General features: G+C 38.6%; 2 protein-coding genes across 2 annotated transcripts in view; one reads left to right on the forward strand and one right to left on the reverse strand.

The window, feature by feature from the left end:
• The window catches only part of ctnna1 (catenin (cadherin-associated protein), alpha 1), an 80,511-nt gene that overhangs the window by 43,450 nt on the left and 12,774 nt on the right, over positions 1–24,287 (reverse strand). Inside the window, exons 4-7 of the mRNA XM_085290364.1 lie at positions 23,363–23,529; positions 22,881–23,000; positions 20,536–20,805; positions 14,367–14,570 (exon numbers count right to left, since the gene is read on the reverse strand). Coding sequence (XP_085146490.1) covers positions 14,367–14,570; positions 20,536–20,805; positions 22,881–23,000; positions 23,363–23,529 — 761 coding nt within the window. The remainder of the gene's footprint in view (positions 1–14,366; positions 14,571–20,535; positions 20,806–22,880; positions 23,001–23,362; positions 23,530–24,287) is intronic.
• lrrtm2 (leucine rich repeat transmembrane neuronal 2) lies at positions 439–12,447 on the forward strand. Its single transcript, XM_085290372.1, has 2 exons — positions 439–1,130; positions 1,814–12,447. Exons 1-2 carry the CDS (start codon positions 1,127–1,129, stop codon positions 3,448–3,450), a joined length of 1,641 nt encoding a protein of 546 aa, XP_085146498.1. The 5' UTR covers positions 439–1,126; the 3' UTR covers positions 3,451–12,447.

A 24,287-nucleotide genomic window follows, 5' to 3' on the forward strand; every position in this document is an offset into this window, starting at 1 on the left:
CATGCCTGTCCTCAAAAGTTAAAGAACTGCAACCAGGATATGTAAATTTGACACCCTATGTTAGCACTGATGTAGTAAAATCTGTTTTGCTGCGTTCTCTCTTTTTATTTTTTTTATTTTTTTTAAGGTTTATGTCCTGTGTATACATTTATACATACAGTCTGCAGAACAGCAGCAATGCGAGACTGAGATTTACAGCTGTGGTTAATTTCAACAGCATGCTGCCGCAACACGTTCAAGATATCAATATTCTGAAGGTGACGAGCCAGTGGGAGGGAAGGGAAATGCAAGAGGGAGGTGGAGGAAGACTAAGGTGCACAAGCACTGTGTATGAGGCAGAGAGCAAGTGACTGAGCAGGAGAGTGAGAGGGTGTTTGTGTGTGTGTGTGTGTGTGTGTGTGTGTGTGTGTGTGTGTGTGGGAGAGAAAAAGAGAGAGAGAAACAGTAGTGATGATCGACGCCAGGCTGCCACCACTCTGTAGCAGTGAGTGGCTGCAACAAAAAAGCACAGAATAACATCCCTGACTCCCTGCTCTGCTTTTTTCTCTCTCTCCCTGCGTCTCAGCTAGCAGACGAGGGCTCCGCTCACAGCTCTGCAGAGGCTATGCTGAGACTGAGCCGGCGTCAGAAGCAAGATCTCTGGCTGCCATCAACAAGTTAGGGTTGGAGGACCACGGCAATGAAAGAGAAGCGCTTGATCTTCAATTAACGGTCTGAGCTGACACCATTGCGGAGGAAAGGAAACAAAAGGGTAAAAAAAAGAAAAAGAAGAAAAAGGGAGAGGGGGGGGGTCTGATCACTGGAGTCGCTCTGGATGCAACTGATCAACTTAAAAAAAATAATAATTTCTTCAAGGATTCGTGGGCTGGAAGAAAAAGACTCACTCTTCTATGAGCCTGGATTTTAAAGGACTAACAAAATAAAAGGAATAAACATCTAGTCGGGACATGGAATTTCATATTTTGTTTGAATTGGGTGGGTTCAGAATTGCTTTATTTCCCAAGAGGCTGATTCCTTTTGTGCTTAATCAAAAGGGCTTTTTCCCTTTGGATTTTTCTTCCATCTGGTTGCTCCAAGAGTCTGCGGAAAAGGACAGTTGAATGCAGCCTCCGATGTGCACAAAAGAATGGGTAAGTTAGCCCCTTTATATGACAGGTCTGGACATGAATAGGGAATACAAGTAAGAGTGAGGGAGGCTGAAGACTAAAAGCTCTTCTGCCTAGTCTATTTACTGCAATGGTCCTTCATGTTTCCTCCTTCAGACAGAAGAGTTGGGAAGACATACATTTTTAACATTTGAATCTTCTAGAAGATCTCATAAGTGATGAAAAAAAGATTTTTTTTTAAATTATTATTTTTTCCTGAACAGATAAGAGATCTATGTTTTTTCCCTCCCCTAGGAAAAAAAAAAGAAGCATAGAGCACTTAATTAAAAAAAAAAAAAAAAAAAAAAAAAGAATGACAATATTAAGAAAATTATGCTCGAATGAATAGCACAAAATGTGGACCAAAACAGGCTTAATATAAATGGTAAGGGAGAGGAGAAAAAAAAAAAAGGTCTGCCTTATGTATGCAGCTGATCATTAGAAGCCTTGCTGAGAAAATGACATCTCCATTAAACCGAATCTCAAGGGTATCATGTTTACATACACTGTTAAAGTTGCCAATGTAAAATACCTTAGCAGCTATATGTAAGGACAAGACAGAGCGTACACAAAAAAGCATAACTGCCAGCATGAATTAGTAATAAGTACTCTGCAGAGATTAGCTTTCCCGCCCCACAGTTCATTTTCTTGTCTTTGAACCCACCCAGGTTTCCATTCAAGGTGGCCATTGGTGGGACCTGCACCAGCGGCTCTGTCTGTGATCAGCATGCTCCTAGCGTGCCTGCTGTCTCCTGCGTTGTGCACAACCTGCCCTCAAAAATGCCGCTGTGAGGACCTGCAGTTTTACTGCGACACCCAGGGGCTTAAGGCACCTCCAGATGGTGTGGACAAGGGAGCCCTGGGGCTGTCATTACGACACAATAGTATCACTGAGCTCAGTCCTGATCAATTCTATGGTTTCAGCCAGCTCACTTGGCTACATCTAGACCACAACCAGATTACCACAGTACAAGAGGATGCCTTTCAAGGGCTCTATAAACTGAAGGACCTCAATTTGAGCTCCAATCGTATCACCAAGTTGCCCAACACAACCTTCATCCACCTCATCAATCTTCAGATACTGGACCTGTCCTTCAATCAGATGACTGCTTTGGAGCCAGAACTGTTTCACGGACTGAGGAAGCTCCAGATACTCCACCTCCGCTCTAATTTACTTCGCACCACACCTGTTCGGGCATTTTGGGACTGCCGTAGCCTGGAATATCTGGGCCTAAGCAGCAACCGTCTCCGAAGCCTGGCACGAAATGGATTTGCTGGGCTCATCAAGCTTAAAGAGCTCCACTTGGAGCACAATCAACTGACCAAGATAAACTTGGCCCATTTCCCTCGCCTTGTTGCCCTTCAATTTCTATACCTGCAATGGAATAAGATCAGCAACGTAACATGTGGCATGGAATGGATCTGGACCACGCTGGAGAAGCTGGACCTCACAGGAAATGAAATTCGTGTCCTGACCCCTGATGTATTTCAAACGCTGCCAAATTTAAAAGTTTTGCTGCTGGATAACAACAAACTGAGCAGCCTGGATCCCCAAGTCTTGGATATGTGGCAGTCTTTGGGTATGATTGGGCTGTCCAGCAACCTTTGGGAATGTACCAAAAGGATTTGCTCTCTTGCCACTTGGCTAAGCACCTTTAAGGGAAGGTGGGAGCATTCTATCCTCTGCCACAGTCCTGAATATGCCCAAGGTGAGGAGATACTAGATGCCGTTTATGGATTCCAACTTTGTCAGAATTTTTCAGTACCAGTCGTTCAGACCATTAGTACAACAACAGACGCTACTACAGCTGCAGAGATCACAAGCTCCTTGTTTGGAATTATGCAGCCGACCCCCACACCAGACTATGCAGAGGATTTTGGGAGCTTTACCACAGTCACTACCACAACAATCATAACACAAACATCACGCACTGCTCAAGCTACTACTGCTCCATTGGAAGAGGCAGCTGTAACAGATGACTTCGCAACTGCAGACAACACTGTTATGACTCAAAGGGTTATCATGGGAACTATGGCCCTTCTTTTTTCATTCTTTTTCATCATTTTTGTTGTCTATATCTCACGGAAGTGCTGCCCTCCTACCCTGCGCCGGATACGCCACTGTTCGGCTATTCAGAACCGCAGACAGATGAGGACCCAGCAACGACAGCCTATGGCAGACCTAGCTACGCAGGTACCCTATAATGAGTATGAGCCCAGCCATGAAGAAGGGGCACTCGTAATCATCAACGGCTACGGGCAGTGCAAGTGTCAGCAGCTGCCTTACAAAGAGTGTGAAGTATGAACTCTTATTTATTCCTAGAGCATATGGTTTGTCATTTGACCATTTCAGATGATACAGGGTTTGATTTTTTTTCCCAGTTTATGTAAAAAGCATAATTTCTACAAGTGAGATTTGAGAATATGTGAGAATGCTACAATGGCAGAGGTTGGGCAGTTACAGGACGTTGTAGAGATAGTCACAAATTTATTTTTATATGAATGCAAGGTTGTTCATATCAGGCAGGGGCAATCATTTTAAAGAAGAAAATTGTAAACTGTGAGATCTGTCTCCACCACTGTCTCTATATTCTGCAGCACAGAGAAACTACTTTGCCAAGTGGCCCTCTGCTAACAGAATACATTAAGGGAAGATGTGATTTATGTATTTTCTTTTAAAAAGTAAATATTTGAAATGCTGTTTCTAACTACACCATAGGCAGTCCAAGCCAAACATTCAATCACTGGGGCAAATGAACAGAACCAATTATCAGAACATTTTGTTTTGTAGCTTTGTTTTGAGAGAACTATAATACATTAAAGGGCACTAAGACCAAACTCAAATTATGAATTATAACTGTAAAGTAAATGTCATTATTGTTATGTTATGAATAAAGAAATCATCTGTTACGGATAGAAGAATCCTGAAATTCTATTGAGTAATCACTTATGACATTACGTTTAGCAAATCTGACATGGTTCCACGGTTTCCCACCAAGAATACATTTGGGTTGCCAAATTCAAATAACAGAAAACAAAAAGAAGAAGAGAGGCTGTATTTAGTAAGAATGAGATTGTTTTATTTCTAAAAAAAATAAATAAATTTGGATTTCCTCCAAAGAAACATTTGTGTGGAAATGCAACTGAAAGTGTGGACTGAGAATGGAGAATTTATGTTCAATTATATAAATTGGAAAAATTACCTCTTTAATCAGACGTTACCCCCGTAAATGAAAAGCTGTTTTGCAGCTGACTCAAGTTAATGGATGTTTTAGCTCCCACCCACAAGGGCTCAACACCACAAATAAATTCTCAATCTGTGGGACAGACTGAACAACTGTGATTAACTTCCAACACACTACACTGCTTAGAAGGAAAAAAAAAAAAAACTCATGGATGTCAGCCTCACCCTAGACATGGAAAATGATCTACAATGATCTGTACATGGATTCTCCATTTTCAACTGCCATACAAACTGTGACCATAATATTTCCAACAGCTTTAGGTGTTGATTACAATTAACTGATGAGCTATATTATACCAGGATCAATATACAGACAAGCTAGAGTGAGGGTAGCAAGTGACAAACTGTAACAAACAGCTCAAATGCCAGACAGGAGCGCATTTTATTCTGAATACAAAACCCCAGTAGCCTGTGCTCTTTACTGCTTACACACTAATAAGTCCTGACAGGCTCAAGATTGAACCAATTAAAGCAAGGCAAAATGAACTTAATATTCTATCACCCACACCAGTGATCTAGAAACATTTAGTCATGCTACCACTGAAAAATAATACAGTATATTAATCCTTGTGACCAAAAATCATGTGCGAATATATTTTTAAGGTTTTGTTCTTGTTAGCGAAAAATGAATTTCAGGTCCTAGGTTAGCACTCGAACGTGTCAAGTTAAACTGCGGTCAATACCCTGAGAGCAAATGGAGATCCAGTGATAAGCAAACAGCAAGCCTGGGTCAGGACACATTTGTATGCAGCAGGGGGAGGATGTGCATTAGCATCAGACTAAAGCTGCTGCAGTAGCTTCGCACTTCTTTGTGTTCAATTTAGTAGTGGGGGTAGGGTGAAAGAGTGGGGCTGAGAGGAATAGATAGGACGATGAAGACAGAGTTTAACAATGGGGTTATGTCTTTTTCTTAACAATTCCGAGCATCCTTTTGGGCAAGTAAAAGTAGTAGAGAATGGAATGACAGAATGACAGCACCTTAGGCATGAAATGTACACTGACCAGAGTAGCAGCAACTTCACAGCTAATCAAGTGTTGAGCAGTCCAATGTTTGAACACTGTAAAATTCAAGTACTCAGCGATTTTACGATATTCTTATCAATTCCTAGGACTAGTATTTTAACTCGTGTTTACTAAAGTCTGCAATTAGTGATGACAAGATGCAGCACTTTTAAGTGAGATGCCTGGTTTTCAACAATTAGGGTGAAGTTCATTGGCTGATGCCCCCTATAGGTAAGGAGGAGGTACCATTTGTGGCTTTGTCTTTATATTGAGCTTGTCAAAATTTGGCTTCACACTCAAATGAATGCTTACGTGTCAACATGTCTCAGCACATGCTCATAGGATGCCTAAAACAAGAAAGTGCTTTTGTAAACCAAAAATTGTTACACTTCATGTCTGAATTGAATGAAAGCATTGCATACACTGATCAGTCAAGCACCTCCATTTTCTAATTTAAGTTGTTTCCAGCTTAGCACTGCTTTAACTATTGCCCTTCTAATCTGTCTTGCATGTTCAAGAGTCAAAATTCAGTTGAATATTTCCTAATCTCATTCAGCAAACTTTATGGGGAGACTTTGTTTTTGATAACACCAAGTATGGGGATGTATATGGAATTCCTATAAAGTTCTGTCCATCATTAGACATTTCACTGTTTAATACTACAGTTGTACCAAGTGACTGAAAATCCACAAATTTGTAGAAATATGCATCCCTTTGCACTTTGTAATCTGTTTTTGTTTCCTCTTGTCATCCTCTAGCCCTTGTTCCCACCCTGCCTAAAAAAAAAAAAAGAAAGAAAAAAAAAAAAAAAGGAAAATAGGGAGAAAAAAAAAAAGAAAAAAAAAAAAGCAGCACCAATCCCCTCTCTAACCCAACCTCTTTGTGCAAAATGAATGCTTTTCTCTTCCCATTTTCCTTTTGTATTGTAATATGTACAATTTCATATCTGTATAGTGGATAAGCTGTGCCAAACTGAAGAAAAAAAAAAAAAAAAAAACATTGTCCCCTCAAAACATATATTTTTTAAATAAAATGATTATAATTTACAAGGTGTTTGCCAACTGATGGATGCTCACAACTTGGTTTGGTCTGTAATTGCACTTTAGTACAGTGTATAAATCATGATACTGCAAAACTCTGAACATCAACAAAGTGAAATTCAACACTTGTTGACATTCAAGAAGGATAGTTTAAATATTTATGATTTTAAAAATTCAATTTTTTTTGCTATGAGGATTCATGTTTATGGGTACATTCAAAAGTTAATTAACTTTTACTTTACCACAAGCTATAGGTTGTTGTTTAATAGAAGAGCAAATAGTGAAAAATCTACAAACTAACACTGCAATGAATAACCAGTAATTAAGCTATTAAAGCATTTCCAGTCTTATGTAAGACTGAATTGTTGAGAATATTAACTGCACCAAATTCGTGATTTTGCATCGACACTGGTCCTATGTGATTAAATGCCCAAAATTAAATGACCGATATACAAGCACTGCAGTTACAGATAATGATCATCAGATAACACCAGTAACATCCAGCATTGTCCATTTTTCTTGGATGTCAGAGCAAAAAACTAGAGATTAAACTTTGGAATTAGAAACTCTGTGACAATGTGATATTTACTTACATGGAGAAAATCAAAACCAAAACCACAAATTAAGACTTCACATTTCGTGTGGGCTAATAGATTGTAGGCAACATTAATGGCATGGGTGTTTCCTTTTTCTTAGTTTTTACAAGTGACATTTATAAACAGTACTGTCTTTGAGTCTAGTTTCAGATTCAACTTTCAGATGAAAAGGAAAAAAAAAAAAAAAAAAAAAAAAAAGTAGTAGATATAATTCATCAACGCAAAAAAAAAAAGTCTTAAGCTTCTATGTGCAAAATATAAAAGAAACAAACTATCAAAGTGAAACATTCACACAAGACAGTAAAGCAATTTACATAAAAACTAAAACAACAGAAAAGACTTCGTTTTATCATTTCAGTGTCCATATTTTTTTTTCTACAGTTGTATAACACTCCAGTAAATACAGTTATTGGCTATCTAACCTCTGGATTTTCGAGCCACTCTCTAAATCTCTGCTTAGTGCAAGTATTACTGCCACTGCAAACAACAAATCCAATATTGTTTTGATTTTAGACAGACTGAGTACTTGAATCCAGACAACTTCCACATTTTTGGATGATTAAACAGAGTACAAACTTAACTCTACCATGTTTGTTCTCACTCACTGACTGCTCTAAAACAGCTAACTGAAAACAAAATAATATCAAAATAAACACCTGACAGGTATTTGTTCAAGAAACTTTCCATAATTTACATATTTCTAATCATATTTTTAGTGCGCACTTGTGTTATATTAAGTAGAAATTATAAAGGCACAGAAACTTGTTAAGCCATTTTCTTCATGTAACTATTTCATCTGAGGATTGAAACAAAAAAACAAAAAACAAAAAAAAAACACCACACCCCTCTAACCTATGATCTTACATTTGTCAGAAGGTTCAGATAATAAATAACTACAAGAGCCACTTCAATTTTACCTGCTCTTTTCTGATGAGGTCTACAAAAAGCAAGCTTCCGTAATTAACCTGGAGGGTGTACCCAAGTGAGCAAGGCACAAAACTGACGAGTCTGACAGCACGGCTTCGGCAGTGTGGTTCAAGGACTCAGAACCCATGTATGTTTCAGGTACTCATTATAAGACCTCCAATAAATCTAGAAAATGCTTACTAGGAGAGACACATTGATCAGGACTCTCATCAGCATATAACCCCTAATGTATCTATTGCTTAAATTTAAAGCCATTCTCCAAGGATATCACTGGTGAGTCCTAGCACAAACAATTGAGAATTACAAACCAATAGACATGCTTGAATATTTAGCCTAATAAATTAAAATCTAATTCAAACTTAGAACAGCACTTTTATTCACAAAAACCTATGGCCGTCATGTTACCATATTACAAAATATTCCAGACCCAGCAAGTCTGCCACTGCTGTCTCATAACCAGAGAGAAATGGTCCAACATCAGGCCTGCTTTAAGTAAACAGCAAAAATTCCAACTCGAGCCTAATCAAACCATGTTTTCTACAAAACAAACACCAACGTTGCTTACACCACTTAAACCATCTGGTACTTAACTGAGGGATAAGCTTTGTTTTCTGAAAGGTACCTAAGCCCTTAGTTTTAAAGCTATAACTTTTTCTGTATGCAATATACATGTTCTTCGCAGTCTGTTTAGGTTTTAGATTCAACTATAGTTCCAAGATACAGGAACTCAAAGACAATGGCCTTACCTGGCTAATAACTGGATTCCACATTCTCAGTTGAATCCATTTTAAGATGTGCCACTTTGGCTCTGAGGCAGCCACCTCTCTACGTAGACGGACACCAGTCCTTCTCAATCTCAACAGTAAAGGAATATTAGTGTTATATTTGAAAGTGTTTGAAACTTAGAACAAGGAAAGAAATGAAGGCTTCTTAGTTTGATCTTGTCACTTAACAGTGTATTCACAGTGTTGTAACTGTAAAAAAAAAAAAAAAAAAAAAAAAGAAAATGCAGTATTGAAAGAAAACATTTAAACTGATGTACATTCAATGAAAATGTTATGGTGCTAAATATGAGTCTACCTTAAGGACAACTACCATCAGAAGGACCATCTGCATGCTTAAGCTGTTGCATCGGTATTTTTCAGTATATTACACTTATAAATTGTTTCCTCAGCTCTCAAGTGACCAAGAAAGGGACATGGCAAAAGGTCAAAAGTTGACACAGAAATTTGTAATCTGAATTAATACAAATATATTAATATACAGACAAAGCTTGCCACAGCTGCCAGCAAATTATTTAAAACAAGCCGTCTAATGCAGTTCACAACACACCCTGTTAAAGAAAGGGTGTACCTCATTTACCTGACAGCAAAGCTAATCAAAAAGCTTGGAATTCACCAGCAAAAGATCACCCCATCAATGAAATGTAGCCTGAAGGGCTTTTACTGACAGACCAGTGTTTTATGGAGGCTGTAAATACAGAAAAACCTTTGGGACTCTAAAGCTTTCCCCGTTACATTGTGTGGAGTGCAATTTGTTTTAATTATCCATTGAGATTACAAATAGACAAATTTAAAATAAAATAAATAAAATCAAAAACCCTGTCACTCTCCCACCCCAATATTTTTGGTAAAAACAGTTTATAATAATCACAACCTCTGGGTACAATATCAAACACAATCTTTGTTTGTTTCTTTGTTTGTGTTTTAAATATGTCCAAACAAAATCCTCATGTAAAATGTCAATCAATATCCTCATTAGCGTTGTGAACTTGTTATTAACACACACACACACACACACACACACACACACACACACACACACACACACACACACACACACACACACACACACACACACACACTATAAGGGTACCAGGTAAGGCGGGTACATGGCACAAGATACAAACCTAAAAAGTATTTAAAATGAGAGGCACGCACAGTGTAAGAATAAAATTCATTTTAGATGCCCAAGGCAAGAAAACAGCAAGACTTAAGAAAAGAGTGAGGCACTAAGAAAAGAGGGCACAAGCAGGAAGACTGAAACCGCAAAAGAAAGTGAAACAGAACTCAGCAAGGAGAAGGCAGAGTGTGGGAAGAGAACTACACCAAAAACCACAAGCAAGGAGGACAAGTTGGGTTCCACTACATTGGCCAGGTATGTCTTTTTTGCCTAAGGTGAAAATGATAATATATCCTATCCGGTTGAAGAAATTTAAATGTCAGTAGCTGTGTATGTCAAAACAAGCAAGTGTCACTCTCCAATGTGAAATGAAACCCTGACAGATGCCGAGAACAAGGGATGCATTATTAATAAAAAGTGGCAGAAACAGTTGCACTCGACACGTGCCATGCCAAACTGTCATGACAATATGGAATAATTGAGGTCACACTATGTGGCAGTGCTGGGGCGACATTCCCCCCACCCACCTTTCCACTTCACTGGCTGAGTAGACAAGCTCTAGTCTTATTAAATGATCATCATTAGCATTGCCCTTACATTTTCTACTCTGGGAACACGAAAAAAGAAAGACACTTGGACATATCCAAGTGATTCATCCGCATAATGTGCTTGATACATTTAGACATCTGTAGCTAGTGCATCCCAACTTTTCTATTCACTTAGTTCCATTGAATGAATGAATATCTATCTATCTATCTCAAAGCTCAAATTTATAAAAGTCAATACAACTTGTATAAAGTGTCTGCTGTATACAAGATAAACAAATATTAAATGGTGTTCAAATCAGCTCATAATTTCAACTGCTCCTCGAATAACTCATGGTTGAACAAACAAATGAAACAAGCAATAAATCACCTGCTGTGAATGTGTATAAAAAGGCAGTTTGAAAAGCTCAAAAACAGACCTAAACAGAACATTTAAAAAAAAAAAAAAAAAAAAAAAAATGCTTATCAAAACAACTTTAATATAAACCAAGCTGGCTTTGAAACAAAATGTAACACAAAAAAAACAAAAACCTGATTTCTAGACAACATACCAATTGTCATTATCTATCCAGCCCTTTTCCATATAAAAATGATCAAGAGATTTTTAAGAGGGTATTCAAAGGACTTTTTTTTTTTTTAATTATCGCTTTAATATATTGTTGCAGCATGCCGCAGCCAGATCATTTGTATATTACTACTGGGGGTTGTACAACTTGTAATATGCCTAATTAAACAAACCTACACAAAACTTAATGAAAAAGATTAACAAAAGCATTTTTGTTTCATGGCCTAAGGGATGAGGAACACACTAGCACATAAATGCAAGCTCCAGAATTTGATTCTTGGCCACTGCTGTTAGCACATTTTAAGCTCAAAGCAACTCAAGTCGTACAACATAAAGTATAGTACAACAACCCTACACTGAACAATTAATTATACTCCAAGTTAAATCCTTTCAACAAAACCTAAGATTCAATGCTTGAGTTTTACTATACGGAGGAGTGCAGGAAAAATGGAGAAGGGGGGTAAACAAGTTGTAGCTAGAGGGTATGAAGAAACATAAGGGATGGGAATGAATGAGTTAGGAGTCTTTCCAACACCATGAGCTGTGAGTGTAAACCCATATGCTGTAATGGCTACATACCGTTTATTGACTTTCACTGCTTCATCTGCATTCAAAATGATCTACAGTTAAAAATCAAGGACATCATGTAGCAAGGTTGTGCCAAGCATAGGCCTACACTGGTTTAGGCAAGAAAAAGACTGCCTCCCTGAAAGACATCACATATATTATTATCTCTCTGTCTTGGAATAATTTGACACATCCTCAAACAAGTGTGGTTTGTTTAGATGCTTAAGATTCATAACAAACATCTACCACAGCTTTAAAGGCACCATTCTTAGAGGCTAAACTACGCCATTAAAGCACACTGTGGACAATGACACATTATGCTTCTCATCTGTTGTTTTCATTTGGCCAAATGAGTGGTCATACACCTATCATGTCCACTTATCATCACCATGCTGATGAGTGGTATTTCGCTGTAAATCTAACATCTCAAGTCATACAGGGTAACATGGCTGGCATGGAAAAGTCATTTTGAAGCAAATCAGAGATGCTTCATGAGTGTCTTGAACCTTAAAATAAACTGAACATGTTGTGGATGGACAACGAGTGCAAACCATGACTGCAATTCTTGAGGCTAGAATAAGAGAAAATGACATTCAAACTTAGTTGACCCACAACTGCTAATTTTGTCAATGTCCAATGAAAACAAATTTTGAGGCAAACCTGATCTGCAATCAAATAATTTTATAAGCATTCACTGGTATGGTGCTTTTATGCTCTGAGCGCCCCGTGCCGAGTTGGACATCACATCATCTGGGGGCACGCCATAACATTTGTGACACCCTAGCCGGTCATGCAGTTTTGTAATCTGATGCTTTGCGCTAGGGCTGCACGATTAATCGTTAGAAAATCGCGATCTCGATTCATACTTATGTGCGATCTCATTTCCAAAAGACAACGACGAAAAAAGAAAGAAAGAAAGAAAGAAAGAAAAAAAAAAGACGACTGTACCGCATTTTGATCCGGGACGTACTCTGCATGAAAACAAGCGCTCACTCTTCCTGCTCAACAAATGACAAAGGCGGAGCCTTATACCACGTGATACAGAAGCTGTGCCGTGTGATGCTAAAATTAGCAGGGAAAAAACAACTGAGAACATGTCAGGGATGAAGAGAAAGTGACAGGAGAAAATCCGTTCCGGTCAACCACCCAAACATCAATAACGGGAACCTTATACAGCGCTTCCCTATACACGTCGAACTCCCGCAGGCACAAAGAAATTACGGAGGCTATTTTTCTATTGTAGCATTACCTGCTCTATACACGCAGTGTTGAGCAAAGGTGGAGACAGAATTTCAAGCAGTACAACATTTTGCGGCAACAACAGAACGTGAGACATTTGTTGTTTTTATGTTTATTTATTGTTTTTATGTTCAGTCTCAACTGTTACGAAGTTGATGTGCAGTTAATAAGTGCAATAAATATTTATACTGGAAAAGAAAATCGTGAGAGAATCGTGATCTCAATTCCAAGCCCAAAAAAAAAAAAAAAAAAATCGTGATTCTCATTTTATGCAAAATCGTGCAGCCCTACTTTGCGCCGTGGCCACCACAGCTGGGTCGAACAGTGTACCCTCGTGTCGGTTTTTACCGCCACTTTAATGATATGCCAGTGCAGCAGCTCAGAGATATCTCTCTCTCTATCTATATTTGTTTGTTGTTTTTTTGTTTTGTTTTTGGGACAAAACAAAATCCAACAAATGGGAGCAGATTTGCATCTACATACAAAACATGTCACATTAATCCAGTGATAAGACATCAGCACTTGTGGAAAAATTTTCCTTTTGAAGGATAAAAATCAACAGTTTTTGCCATTAAGTCATCTTTTTTTTTTTTTTTTAATATTAGATACTTCCCCAAAGGCAAGTGAACTCTAAAAAAGGTTGTGCTCTTGGTCTTTATATGTCCACTGAATCCTTAAAATTCTAAACAGATTTCACAGGCATGGCATGCAGGGCCAAGGCCAGGAATAAATATTACTTTTTGTTACAGACAGAATAGTAATTTTAGCATTTAATAAATCAGCAGGCTCAGTTCTGACATCCAGCAATGGTGGGTGAAGTAACTGCTGGTAATGGCTGAAAAATCAACTTCTCAACTTTGAGGCAAGCAACTAAAGCAGCTACCAATGAGAGCACAGGATACAGTAGATTGACATGACAAGGTAGTAAATATATTAGGGGGTCACCAAGGCAACTTGGAGCTTGGAATGTCCACTAATGACCAACCATCAGTGACCAAGAAATGACCATCAAACAAATAGTTTCCTGTGTGGACTGGGCTTAATTGTCTCTAGCTTGGTCATTATGCTCTGCAATATTTAGTATTGTAATTTTTCTCATCTTTTCTATATGTGTATAGACTTTCCTAAGTCTTTTCTTTCCGCTGAATTTCAGAAACAAACTAGTACTTCAGTTTAAAAAGTTGTTCACAACAAGAAATATTGAGTAAGACCACATTTCGCAATTTAGTTTATATATTGAGTACTATGGGCAGCACGGTGGCATGGTGGTTAGCACTGTTGATATTGAGTACTATACTTTATGACATTAAGCAAGGTCAAGGATTAGCTATGTAATCACTTACATAATCGAATTAATTGTCACTGACAGTTATGTGTTGGTATTGGTGTGCCTGCAAGTGGAACAGATTATGTAAAGACTCGCATATTACACTCACATAAAGTCAAATGTTAAGAGTTTAACTCAATCCATGCCAGAATGAATTGTGTTTGTAGTCTGTTGCACAACCTTTGACCTTAGAAAATTGTTCTGCCTACAATAAAGAAGATGGGACGAGATAACATGACAAGAAAACAAAACTGAAAAGAGACTTACATTGCCCATATACTCAGACAGAAGGTCCTGGAGAGCCTGGCGCACAGAATTGCATTCGGCCACAATGCGCTCCCTGCGGTCATCACGTGTGCATGAAGAGTCAGCCATGAGGGCAGCACCACTGATGATGCTCTCAAGGCGCTCCTCCAGGGAAGGGCGGAAGCGCTCCTCGCTGAACGCCAGGGGGTCCACAATGATTTGTTTCTGTAAAGAAAGGGTCAGAGGGAAAATTACACAGGGAGCAAAAAAAAAAAAAAAAAAAAATGCACAATCATGGTACACTGATCTCTCCTTCACAAAGCCCAGAGTAACAAGAAAGGAAATGACTGAACTGACTGACTCTGAGGTGAGGTGGAAAACCAGAAGGGAGGAAAGTGCCATGTTGTCTTTTTTTTTTTCGTCTCTGTACACCCTGAACAACAACAACTTCCTTTTTTAGCGCCTTTCAAAGGCAGTGTTACAAAGTGCTTTCCACATGGCAAAGAATAAAACAGATGTGTCCAACCAGTAAAGTTCATGGAATGTGTGTAGTGATTAAATTCCTCTATCTACACCAATTTACGCCAGTATTCCCCACAACGCCAAATTCTATCCCGACTTTATGGCTTGAATAACGGCCACAAAAGTGTTTTTGCAGAACATTATGAGCCAATAATATTTTTATGTTAAGCTCTTATATCTGGCTGAAGCCTGTTGAGTGATTTTTGATTTACACCTGACACAAGTTCACCTCAGTGGTCCCTGTTAAGGTGTTTACAGTTCAAAAAAAGGAAACTGGTCAAACATTTAAAGTACTAAACCTTGGGGTAAAGAAGGATGCAGTCTCCAATTGAACAAATACAAACCAGCGAGTATATACAAAGCTGCATATACTCGCTGAGCAAAATTCAAATCTCTTCATCACGACCCACTCTATAAGACGCTGAAATAAATTAATGTAAACTGAAAACAGTAGTTTCCAGCAGTAATACAATAAGAGGCCTGGTGTGACTGAGGCTTTTTATAGAGCTTGTCTGGAACTGTTGTTATCTGAGTGTATCCAGAAATTGTAATGAGACTGGCAATTCTAAGATTTTTGGCAACGGGCAGTTATTTGTAAAATGGTCTGTAGTCCATGAAAGCATGGCTAAGTTTTTGGGGGTTTTTTCTTCACTGACAGTCCACCCTCCTGCATTGTCTCTCAAACTCAAAGATGGTTTATTTTTGTTGTGGTGGAAGGGCAGCAGTATCAAAGGTAACGTTAAAGCCACTAAAGGCAAAACCCTGTATTAAACTTCAGAAATTGTAAAACAAATCTTCAGGGTTAATTGATTATCCGGGACAAAGTGAAAGTAACTTTTGCTGTCAATTTAAATACACTGCTTCAAGTTAAGCAGGTAATAATGATAAAGTCTAATATACATTCTCTTTCTCTCTCCCCAAAGCAACATGTCCTGGTTTAAAATGGTCCTACCACAAATGGTGAAGAAAATAAATTCTCAGAAAAGGCCACACTTCACATAGTTAACACACTCTGCTAAAAAGCCATTAGGTTCCCACACAGAAAAATAAAATGGCTTATATATAAAAAAAATAAACACAAAATTAATTTAGGGATAAAGAATTTAAGAAAATAAGGCCCTGGCAAGGAAAATGGTTTAAATGGTGTAATTTAAGGCATTTAAAACAGGCTGAGCCTCCACTGTACAGTTTGACCCTGGGGCGGATATACCTTTTGCAGGTTCTTCATGGGAAAACCAAGTTACAAAATGTAACCCAAATGTTGTTTCTAGTGTAATAAAAACAGTAACAGTAGAGTTTGTGATTGAGAACCCCATTAATTTATTAGCTAAAAAATTGAATACAGTAGCAGATGAACCTGAACACATGGTGACGACTTAAACCTTAGTAAGCTTGAGAACTGCTGCAAGGTGCCTTGTTTTGAGTATTTTCTCTCCTTTCAAGTTCAAACCATGCAGCAACCATTTGTGCATTACTGAAGGGAGCATAGTCATCCTGGAAGAAATCACTTTCATCATAGTTTAAATGCTCCTCCAGTTAATTTTGTTTAGGCACTGCTCGTTTTTCTTAATTTAAGCTTGATTATGTTCAAGTAAGGTTTCAAGTTTTTGTTTTTTGTTTTTTTTTAAATCAAACAGCAGTTGAAAAACAGTTTCCAGCTGTTTTAGGCATGTGCCCTGCTTGCCCAAAAATATCTCAGAAAAGGGTGTGGCAAAGAAAGTTCCTTGACAAAGAAGAAGGAAAACAAAAACTGCTGTGATATGTGCCTATAGACCAATTTCCACAGGCTGTATTTTTTTGCCGTCTCAGTATATATTTTCTATACAAGTCCAATGAACGTCAGCACTTACAAAGTCCTTAGTGCAAAAAGGCCGTCAGCATAGGGATTTCTTTTTCCCCTCCTCACTGTGCTCACAGCGTTCTTTGTTATAAATAGTTCAATTTTTGAAACACTGCTGCCCTCAACAATGTCACTTGCCTCTCAACCAAAGTCAAGAAGGTTTACAATATTAACACTGTAAATATTGATGAAGGACTGAACTCAAGAAGTAACCAAAAACAGGACACCATCGATACTTCCAGCGCAAAAAAGACAAACAAAAAATATATATATTTTCTTTTTAATTAAATCAGATATTCTTCAGGGGTCTCCATACTTTTCCATGCAACTGTACAACTTTCTTTTCTTTCAAGTATTAGTTGGGTAGTATTTATCGCTCATCTCAGTCTAAGAGGTGCTCCAGCAACCCACACTTTTTTCCATATATCTGTAGGACAAGGGAGCCAACTTAAACGTTTCACTTCACACGGGTAAATCTGCTGAGAAAGGCTGCTGGTGGTGACTGCGGAGGGTTAAGGTATCAATACAACGTTTGTGACAGTCTAAGACAGCCAACTTACTCGGGGAGAAATGAACTCTGCAATACTGCTGCAGATGCCCTATTGCTGAAAAATATTCAACAATTCAGCTGTTACAATCGTGGTTTATTAGGCAGCCCGCCCTCTATCACTGCCACCTCCAGCCCCCCTCCGTTATGTCTCATCTGACCTCCTCTGCTTGCGTGTCATATCACCATGGCAACAGGCACACGAGAGAGACATGGAGGAGGAAAAAAAAGAGAGAGGGAGAGAGATGGCGGGGGTTGACTCATTTGCTAATTTTGCCTTGCACTTGAAAGTGGGCACCACAACTAGGTATTCTGGAAAAGGCCTGCATTCCAGTTTATTTAGAGTGTGTGTAATTACCTGTAAAATAATCACTGATGCAACAGATACAAGGGCTTTTTTTTGTCACCTGATCAATATTGATTAATCACTCAGAAATGATGCCGTTAGGCAGAAAAGCTTTCATACTAATGATCTTTTTATTCTAGAGTGAAAAAAAAATATTTTAAACACAAAAAAAAGGGCTTGACGCAAGCCAACTATGATATCATCAAACTCTTTTCTTTCAGCCATCAGCCTACCCTTGCCCTAAAAATACACATTTGTTCAATGCACAAACGGCATTGTGTTATATTCCCAAGTGGGACTACTTTGAGAAGTAATGCTTAGTTGATGAAGGACACTCAAAGAAGACTGTCTTACATAACACATGTACTACCTTAAGTATAGTTTTAGTCAAGCGTTTTGTTTTTTTCTCCTATTCTAGCGGGTACTGAATCAAACGGAGAGCATCTTGCCTTTTGGCTTATTGAGTCCACCACCTCCAAAAAAGAAAAGCAACAAATCCTTTAAACATTGGAATTCTCAGGCACCCTAACCGTGACAAAATTTGAAAGCCTTTAATGGTTTTGTCCAGGGGTCATCTAATACATCAAGACACTAGCAGCAATATAGAAATCAGGGAATAGAATGCCGCTGAATTTTGGCGGCCTACAGTCATGGCAGGCGAAATAAGCATTAACAACCAAGTGAGTAGATCCTGAGTTATTTCTCTCAACTTTCAGGTGAGTATTTCAAACAACTACCCTTCAACAGGAGTGAAGGGTAGTGCTGACATATGAGGGTGAAGTAAATACATTAGAGGGTTACCTAGTAGCGTTAGCAACTGCCTGTGACCAATTCGCTAGTTATAGGACCCAAAACAAGATAAATAAACAGCAAAAAGACTAAAAACTGTAACAAAACCACTTAAGGGCCTTCCGAAACCAATTCTTCACTAAAATACAAAATGTATCACATCACACATAAGATTGCACACACGCACAAAAAGCTAAATAAATAAAAACCTGATTATTAGCCTGCAGAGTGTGGTTGACATTAGCAGGCGCCTTCTTTTCCCCACACGTTAGTGTAGGTTCACATTTCTCCACTAACAACCACACCAGATTACACCCTACATAGAGCCATTCATTTTCTATATCAAAGTTCTGAAACATGCTGGTTCACATGTCTGTCTTTCAGGTTTCTCGTTTACATCTCCCCTGAGAGAAAGTGCACAAGGGGGGCACTGCAGCCTGGTGCATGGCATAAGATCTCAGAAACAACAATTAACTGGTGTTATACATTAAAAGTAAAATAAATCAAAAAAAGGTTGTTTAACCAAAGATGTCCATCTTTGTTGGTACAAATCTTTTAACTGTCAAATTGACTACTAATTTCAGAGAGATACAAATAAGTATCTCCCAGCTCTAGATGAAATAAATAGGTGCTTTGGCCATTACCAAATAATTTTTAGAAAACAAATTTTGTTTAGCAAATTCAGTTAACTCGAGTTTCATTTACTGAGGAAAAAGCACTGCTTTCTTTTACTAATGGCAACACAGACTCATTACCTTTGCATGCAGATCTTGCTTACGCGCAGTCACCCTTCCCACGGGTCACATTCTAGGCCGGGAATAACTGTGCAAGCAACTCCCAAACCTCCCATGTCAACCAGCAGAAATACCATGGTCTGCAATAACTATGAGTAATTAAACAATGCATCATACAGCCACTGGCTAATAAAACATGAGCATGCGAATTGCATCAATCACACGAATACACAGTGTCTCAGTATGAGCAACACATCAAGACACTGCTACTTGCGAAATGACTTAATAACCAATACAAGATGAATAATTCATTGAGCAAAAGAGGACACAACAGAAACCTGTACTTCTGTGGAGCTTAATTTGTCTCGTGGATTTGTTGAATGTCTTTGGACTTTATCTTAACATGAAAAATCTCTTGTAAACAATAAGTTACTTTGCAAGTGTGACAGAATAAGTGGCAATGGAAGAGAAATCAGGTTAATCTTCTCTGCATTTATCACCCCAGGCTGCATTAAGTTGATTAGCTTTGTGTTTTCCAGCTGTTATCCTGATGTTGTTTCCTATAAATATTATGAGTACATTATCACACGTTTTATATACCTTTCAAGTTCATTTTTCTTAAGCAATACATTTTGTAAAACCTGACCCATCACACATCCTCATCACAGGTAAAAAAAAAAAAAAAAAAAACTTTTCCATTTTATGCGACAATAATGTGAAGCTCTAAGACTCATGTTACTTTAGTCATTTTTAAAAGCATATGGCAGTTATACTTTTACTTTCGTGGTTAAATTTGACTGATGCTGTGTCACTACCTCTGCACTGTAATGTTGCTGTTGGCAACTTGTTTCAATAAATACGCACTTCAGATTAGGCAGTGCGTCATCAGTGACAGTAGCTCATTGGAAAAGGACAGAAGATGACCTTTATTTTCTTTGCTCTACATGTTGATGCCTGCAAACTGCAATAACTGATTTATTTTATTTATTTTATTATTTATGTCATATATCGTCAGAAATTTAGCACATTTCCATTGAATGTTGTGATACAGCTTTGAGGCTATATCTCCACCCCCTCTCCGCCCCCCTCCTTATGATGCGTTCATAAAGACGGACTAATCTATGTCCTTCAAAGAATGGAGTAGTAGTGAGTCAAGCATGTGCCTTAAAGCCATGTCCCAAGTTTGTCCATGTACCTCACTAACTTTGGGGGGTTTTCGTCATTTCATGAGTCAGTTTGGTTAGCTCTATATACTAGCATTCTGACCCAAGTCTAATGTTTCGTCCTAGTCAGGCCTTTGTTGTTAGACTTAGGAAAAATGTCATTTTAAATGTCATGCTTTTCTAGATTAAGCAGATACCTGGAAGTGTGACAAGTCAGGTTGTGACTTGTAAGCCACTCATTTGACTTACATCAAAATTGTTGAGGGCATCGGCAAGCTCTCCACCCCCTCCTGACTGACTGAGTGCTGAATCTCCGGTGGGAGTGGCCTGGGCAGCATTGGAGATGCCGGACACTGCAGACTGCAGCTGCTTGTAGATCAGGTCACGGTTGGCCTTGTATGCTGCCACGTCAGGATGCTGCAGGCAGGCACGGGATGCTGTGTACAGCAATGGGATGTTCCTCTGTAGCACCCCACGGGCAGCAGCCATTTGGTCCTTGTGCTGAACGTCCTTTAGTTCCTAGAATTAAGAAGAATTAAAAAAAATTTTAAAAAAAGATCAGAAAAAAAAATGATAAAAATGTTCAACTTTGAGGAGGAACAGCTATGGGAGGTAGTGTGGTAATATACTTTATATTCAAAATGGACTTGTCATGCCCTTACAAAGACACCAAGTGTAGCAGTTTATTGTAGATGACCCAGATTTTTTTCCGTCCCTTGCAGAAAATACAGTCATAATCAGGTCAATATAAAGTGCCTTTGCGATTTAATACATCACTATTCAGACCATAGCATTGTACTCTAGTTACAGATTCACAGGAGGAGGAGAGGAGATAGCGATCACTACCCCATTGTAGATTTATTATATATTTACAACGAAAAAAAAAAAAACAACAACTAGCTTACATACACCAACTACTTCAGCTCCAACTGGACTACTCCCAAGGCTTTTATCTCTACTACTCGTTTGCAATTAAGCCCTATTACTTCCTGATTTCACTTTTGTTAAACATTTCCATCCACACCCAAATGTTGTAGTTAAAAAAGTAATTTTCTCTCAAAACTATTATCAGTTAGATGACTCGATGGCCAAGAAGGAGAACATACTACTGATCACCAATTCCCAAAGCAGTGAGTCCACTATTCAAATTCCAGCACGCTGGGACATTGGCAAAAGGTCACAACCCACTTCCTCTCCTCCATCTCCATCAGCAAAGTCACATAAATGTCCAAAAGCAAGTTTCAACACATTACACCATTAAATAAAAAAAAATAAAAAAATGTTATAGTATGATGTGCTAAGTAGCTTAAGATAATAAATGTCGGAGGGCAATTGACATTTTGGTCTGTTTGACCTTCATTTTCAATTGCAAACAAGGTTTCACTTTTATATTATATTCACAGCCCTATGACAGCTGGAATAGACTCTAGTGACTCTGAACTGAGTAATGCTGGGCAGACACTGTGCGATTTTTGGCCCATTTTGAGCCGATTTTTGAGTCGTTCGACCGTTTTGGCGATCGGCCCGATTTTGGCCTTCATCGTGCGTCATGCATCGTGTAGTATACGTGGGGTAACGAGAAGCGATTGACACCTCACAACCAGCTCCCGATCATCAATCGCTTGGTCGTGAGGGTGTCACCGCAGTTTCTCACACTGCGCACGCGCAAACACAAATGTCAGCGAAAAAGACGGCGCAGCACGGCAGTGCAGCGTGTGATCTGGAAACAAGCGATGGAGGTACAACTTGTAGAACTATGGCAAGCTCATCCGAGCCTTTTCGATGTGGCCTCACAAAATTATCACGACCACAACAACCGTGAAAATAGTTGGATCTACACTGCTGCTCAATCACAGCTGCCTGATCAATGTTTTTCATTAGCAATTTAACAAAGTTGATGATGGTGGTGTGCGTGTCTGTGTGAGTGAAAGACAGAGAGGGAGAACGAGCGACAGAATTTCTGTTATAACCTTCATTTTATGGAGGCACAGTGTGAGCACTCGGGTCGCATCAGAGCATCGGGTCGTATAGTGTGAGACCCTGCATCATGACCTATGAACTTCTAACCCCTGCGAGTCAATCGTACAGTTTGAGCAGGAGCTCAATCGCGCGACTGGGAAAAAAAAAAAAAAAGGAAAAAAAAAAAAAATAAAAAATCAGTGTCTGCCCAGCTTTAGTGGAATAAAATTGATGGATGAATGATTTGGGAGTGTACAATATTTGTGTAGATTTTAGCATCATTTTATTGATGCTAAAATCTAAAGTTTTGATTTTGGAGACAAGCTAGTAACAGATTTATAAAAAATAAAAAAAAAAAGCCCATTATAATCATATATAGCTATATAGCCCAGCTATAATCATTTTAAAAACACAAATCACTCCGATACTTGTATACTAATTAGAAGGCTGAATTTAATGTAAATTTTGGGACATGTTTCTTTCTCACTCAAGACTTTTATAGTCACTTGTCACTGTGCTGTTTGGAGCACGTTTTTGGTTACAAGTACTGAAGTCACTCAAAAAATTTCCAACCGTGTTCAAGCTATAATACAGATTCTGTAACTCTGCTCCTGTCTATCACTTTTTTCAATTACCTGCTGTCTCTTGGCAGCCATGGCATTCAGCTTGTCCACTTCTGGTTTCAAGGCCTTGTATTGGATTCCCAAATCCTGTTCTGTACCTGCGTTGCGCACTTTGGCCAGACTGTCCTCCACCTGAGCCACACAGATAGAAAGAGTTGCTGCAATACTGAAGACAGTAATTGAAACACAAGCAGTACTTGACTGAATTAGCAGTTTGCATAACATTAAGTGTTAACTTAGATTAGTAATGTCTATGCTTGCTTTTAAAATTCAAGTATGAGTTAGGATTGATCAATTAAGACATCAAGCTGTTCCCAAAAGTTTGAGAGAATGCAAGATTTCAATTTGCACTTGAATGAAGAGGTTGAGGCAATTACTGACAAATAGAAATATTAAATCAAACTGATTCTACCAACTCTGCATTCACTTCATTGTTAGTGACACTTTAATTAGAATTATCAATGTATGTTATGCATGAGAATTCAACATCTCACCAGTTTAAGTTGCACGAGAAGTTTGTAGACATCAGACATGTCTGCCAGCACCAACAAGTGCGTAACTGCTGACAGGAGGGCCCTGGCTGCACGAACCATATTGCCTCTCTTCATAGATGAACAGGGGTCTTCTGCAAATTCTCCAGAGGCCTGACGCATTGACTCACCTTCAGGTAGAGAAACAAAGCACAAAAAAAAAAAAAAAAATCAAAAAAAAAAAAATCAGCTCCATATCCAAGATTTAAACAGAAACCTTACATGAGAAACCTGTTCAAAACATTTTTACAAGCATTTGTCCAAAAGCAACCATTTTAAACCATTATGACCTTTTCTTTCTGAACCCCCAGGCATCTGTGACTGGGAAAGAGTTTTCACATCTTTCACAGTAACAAAAAGAAAAATAAATAAAAGAAAACATGCTACTGAGCTGTTAACATTGATATCACATTTATTATGGGAAAAAATAGTGAGTATTATTTGGGACAATATTTTATTTTATTTATTTATATTTGTGCTTAAAATGTAGATACTTTTAAATATAATTCTATTGAGAATTGTAAAGTTACATGACAAAAATATTTTTTTAAAAATGAAATGGACAACAGCAGCTCATCCAGTGAGGAGTAAGGCCCTGACTAGTGATTATAAAGTCTGTCTCGCATGGGCAACTGCCAAGTCTCTACCGGCCTGTATTTACTGCAGAATGTCTGCAGGTGCAGAAGGGTGCAAAGGGAGCCACAGAAAGCAGCGGACTAGTGAGCCCCGTGAGACTTGCACAACAACCATACGGTGAATGACAGAGAGACGAAGCCAACAGCCAACTGTCATCTGCTACTGCAAGCAGACTAGGCGAGAGACCCTGAGCAATCCAGAGAAAAGACAGCTGTAGACAACTGATAATCCTTCCAAGGATTGAACTACATAA

This window comes from Mchenga conophoros, linkage group LG2 (genome assembly GCF_057382185.1).
Source record: "Mchenga conophoros isolate Kocher_MC1m ecotype Shallow Benthic linkage group LG2, M_conophoros_male_GT1.1, whole genome shotgun sequence".
Classification (NCBI taxonomy): Eukaryota; Metazoa; Chordata; class Actinopteri; order Cichliformes; family Cichlidae; genus Mchenga; species Mchenga conophoros.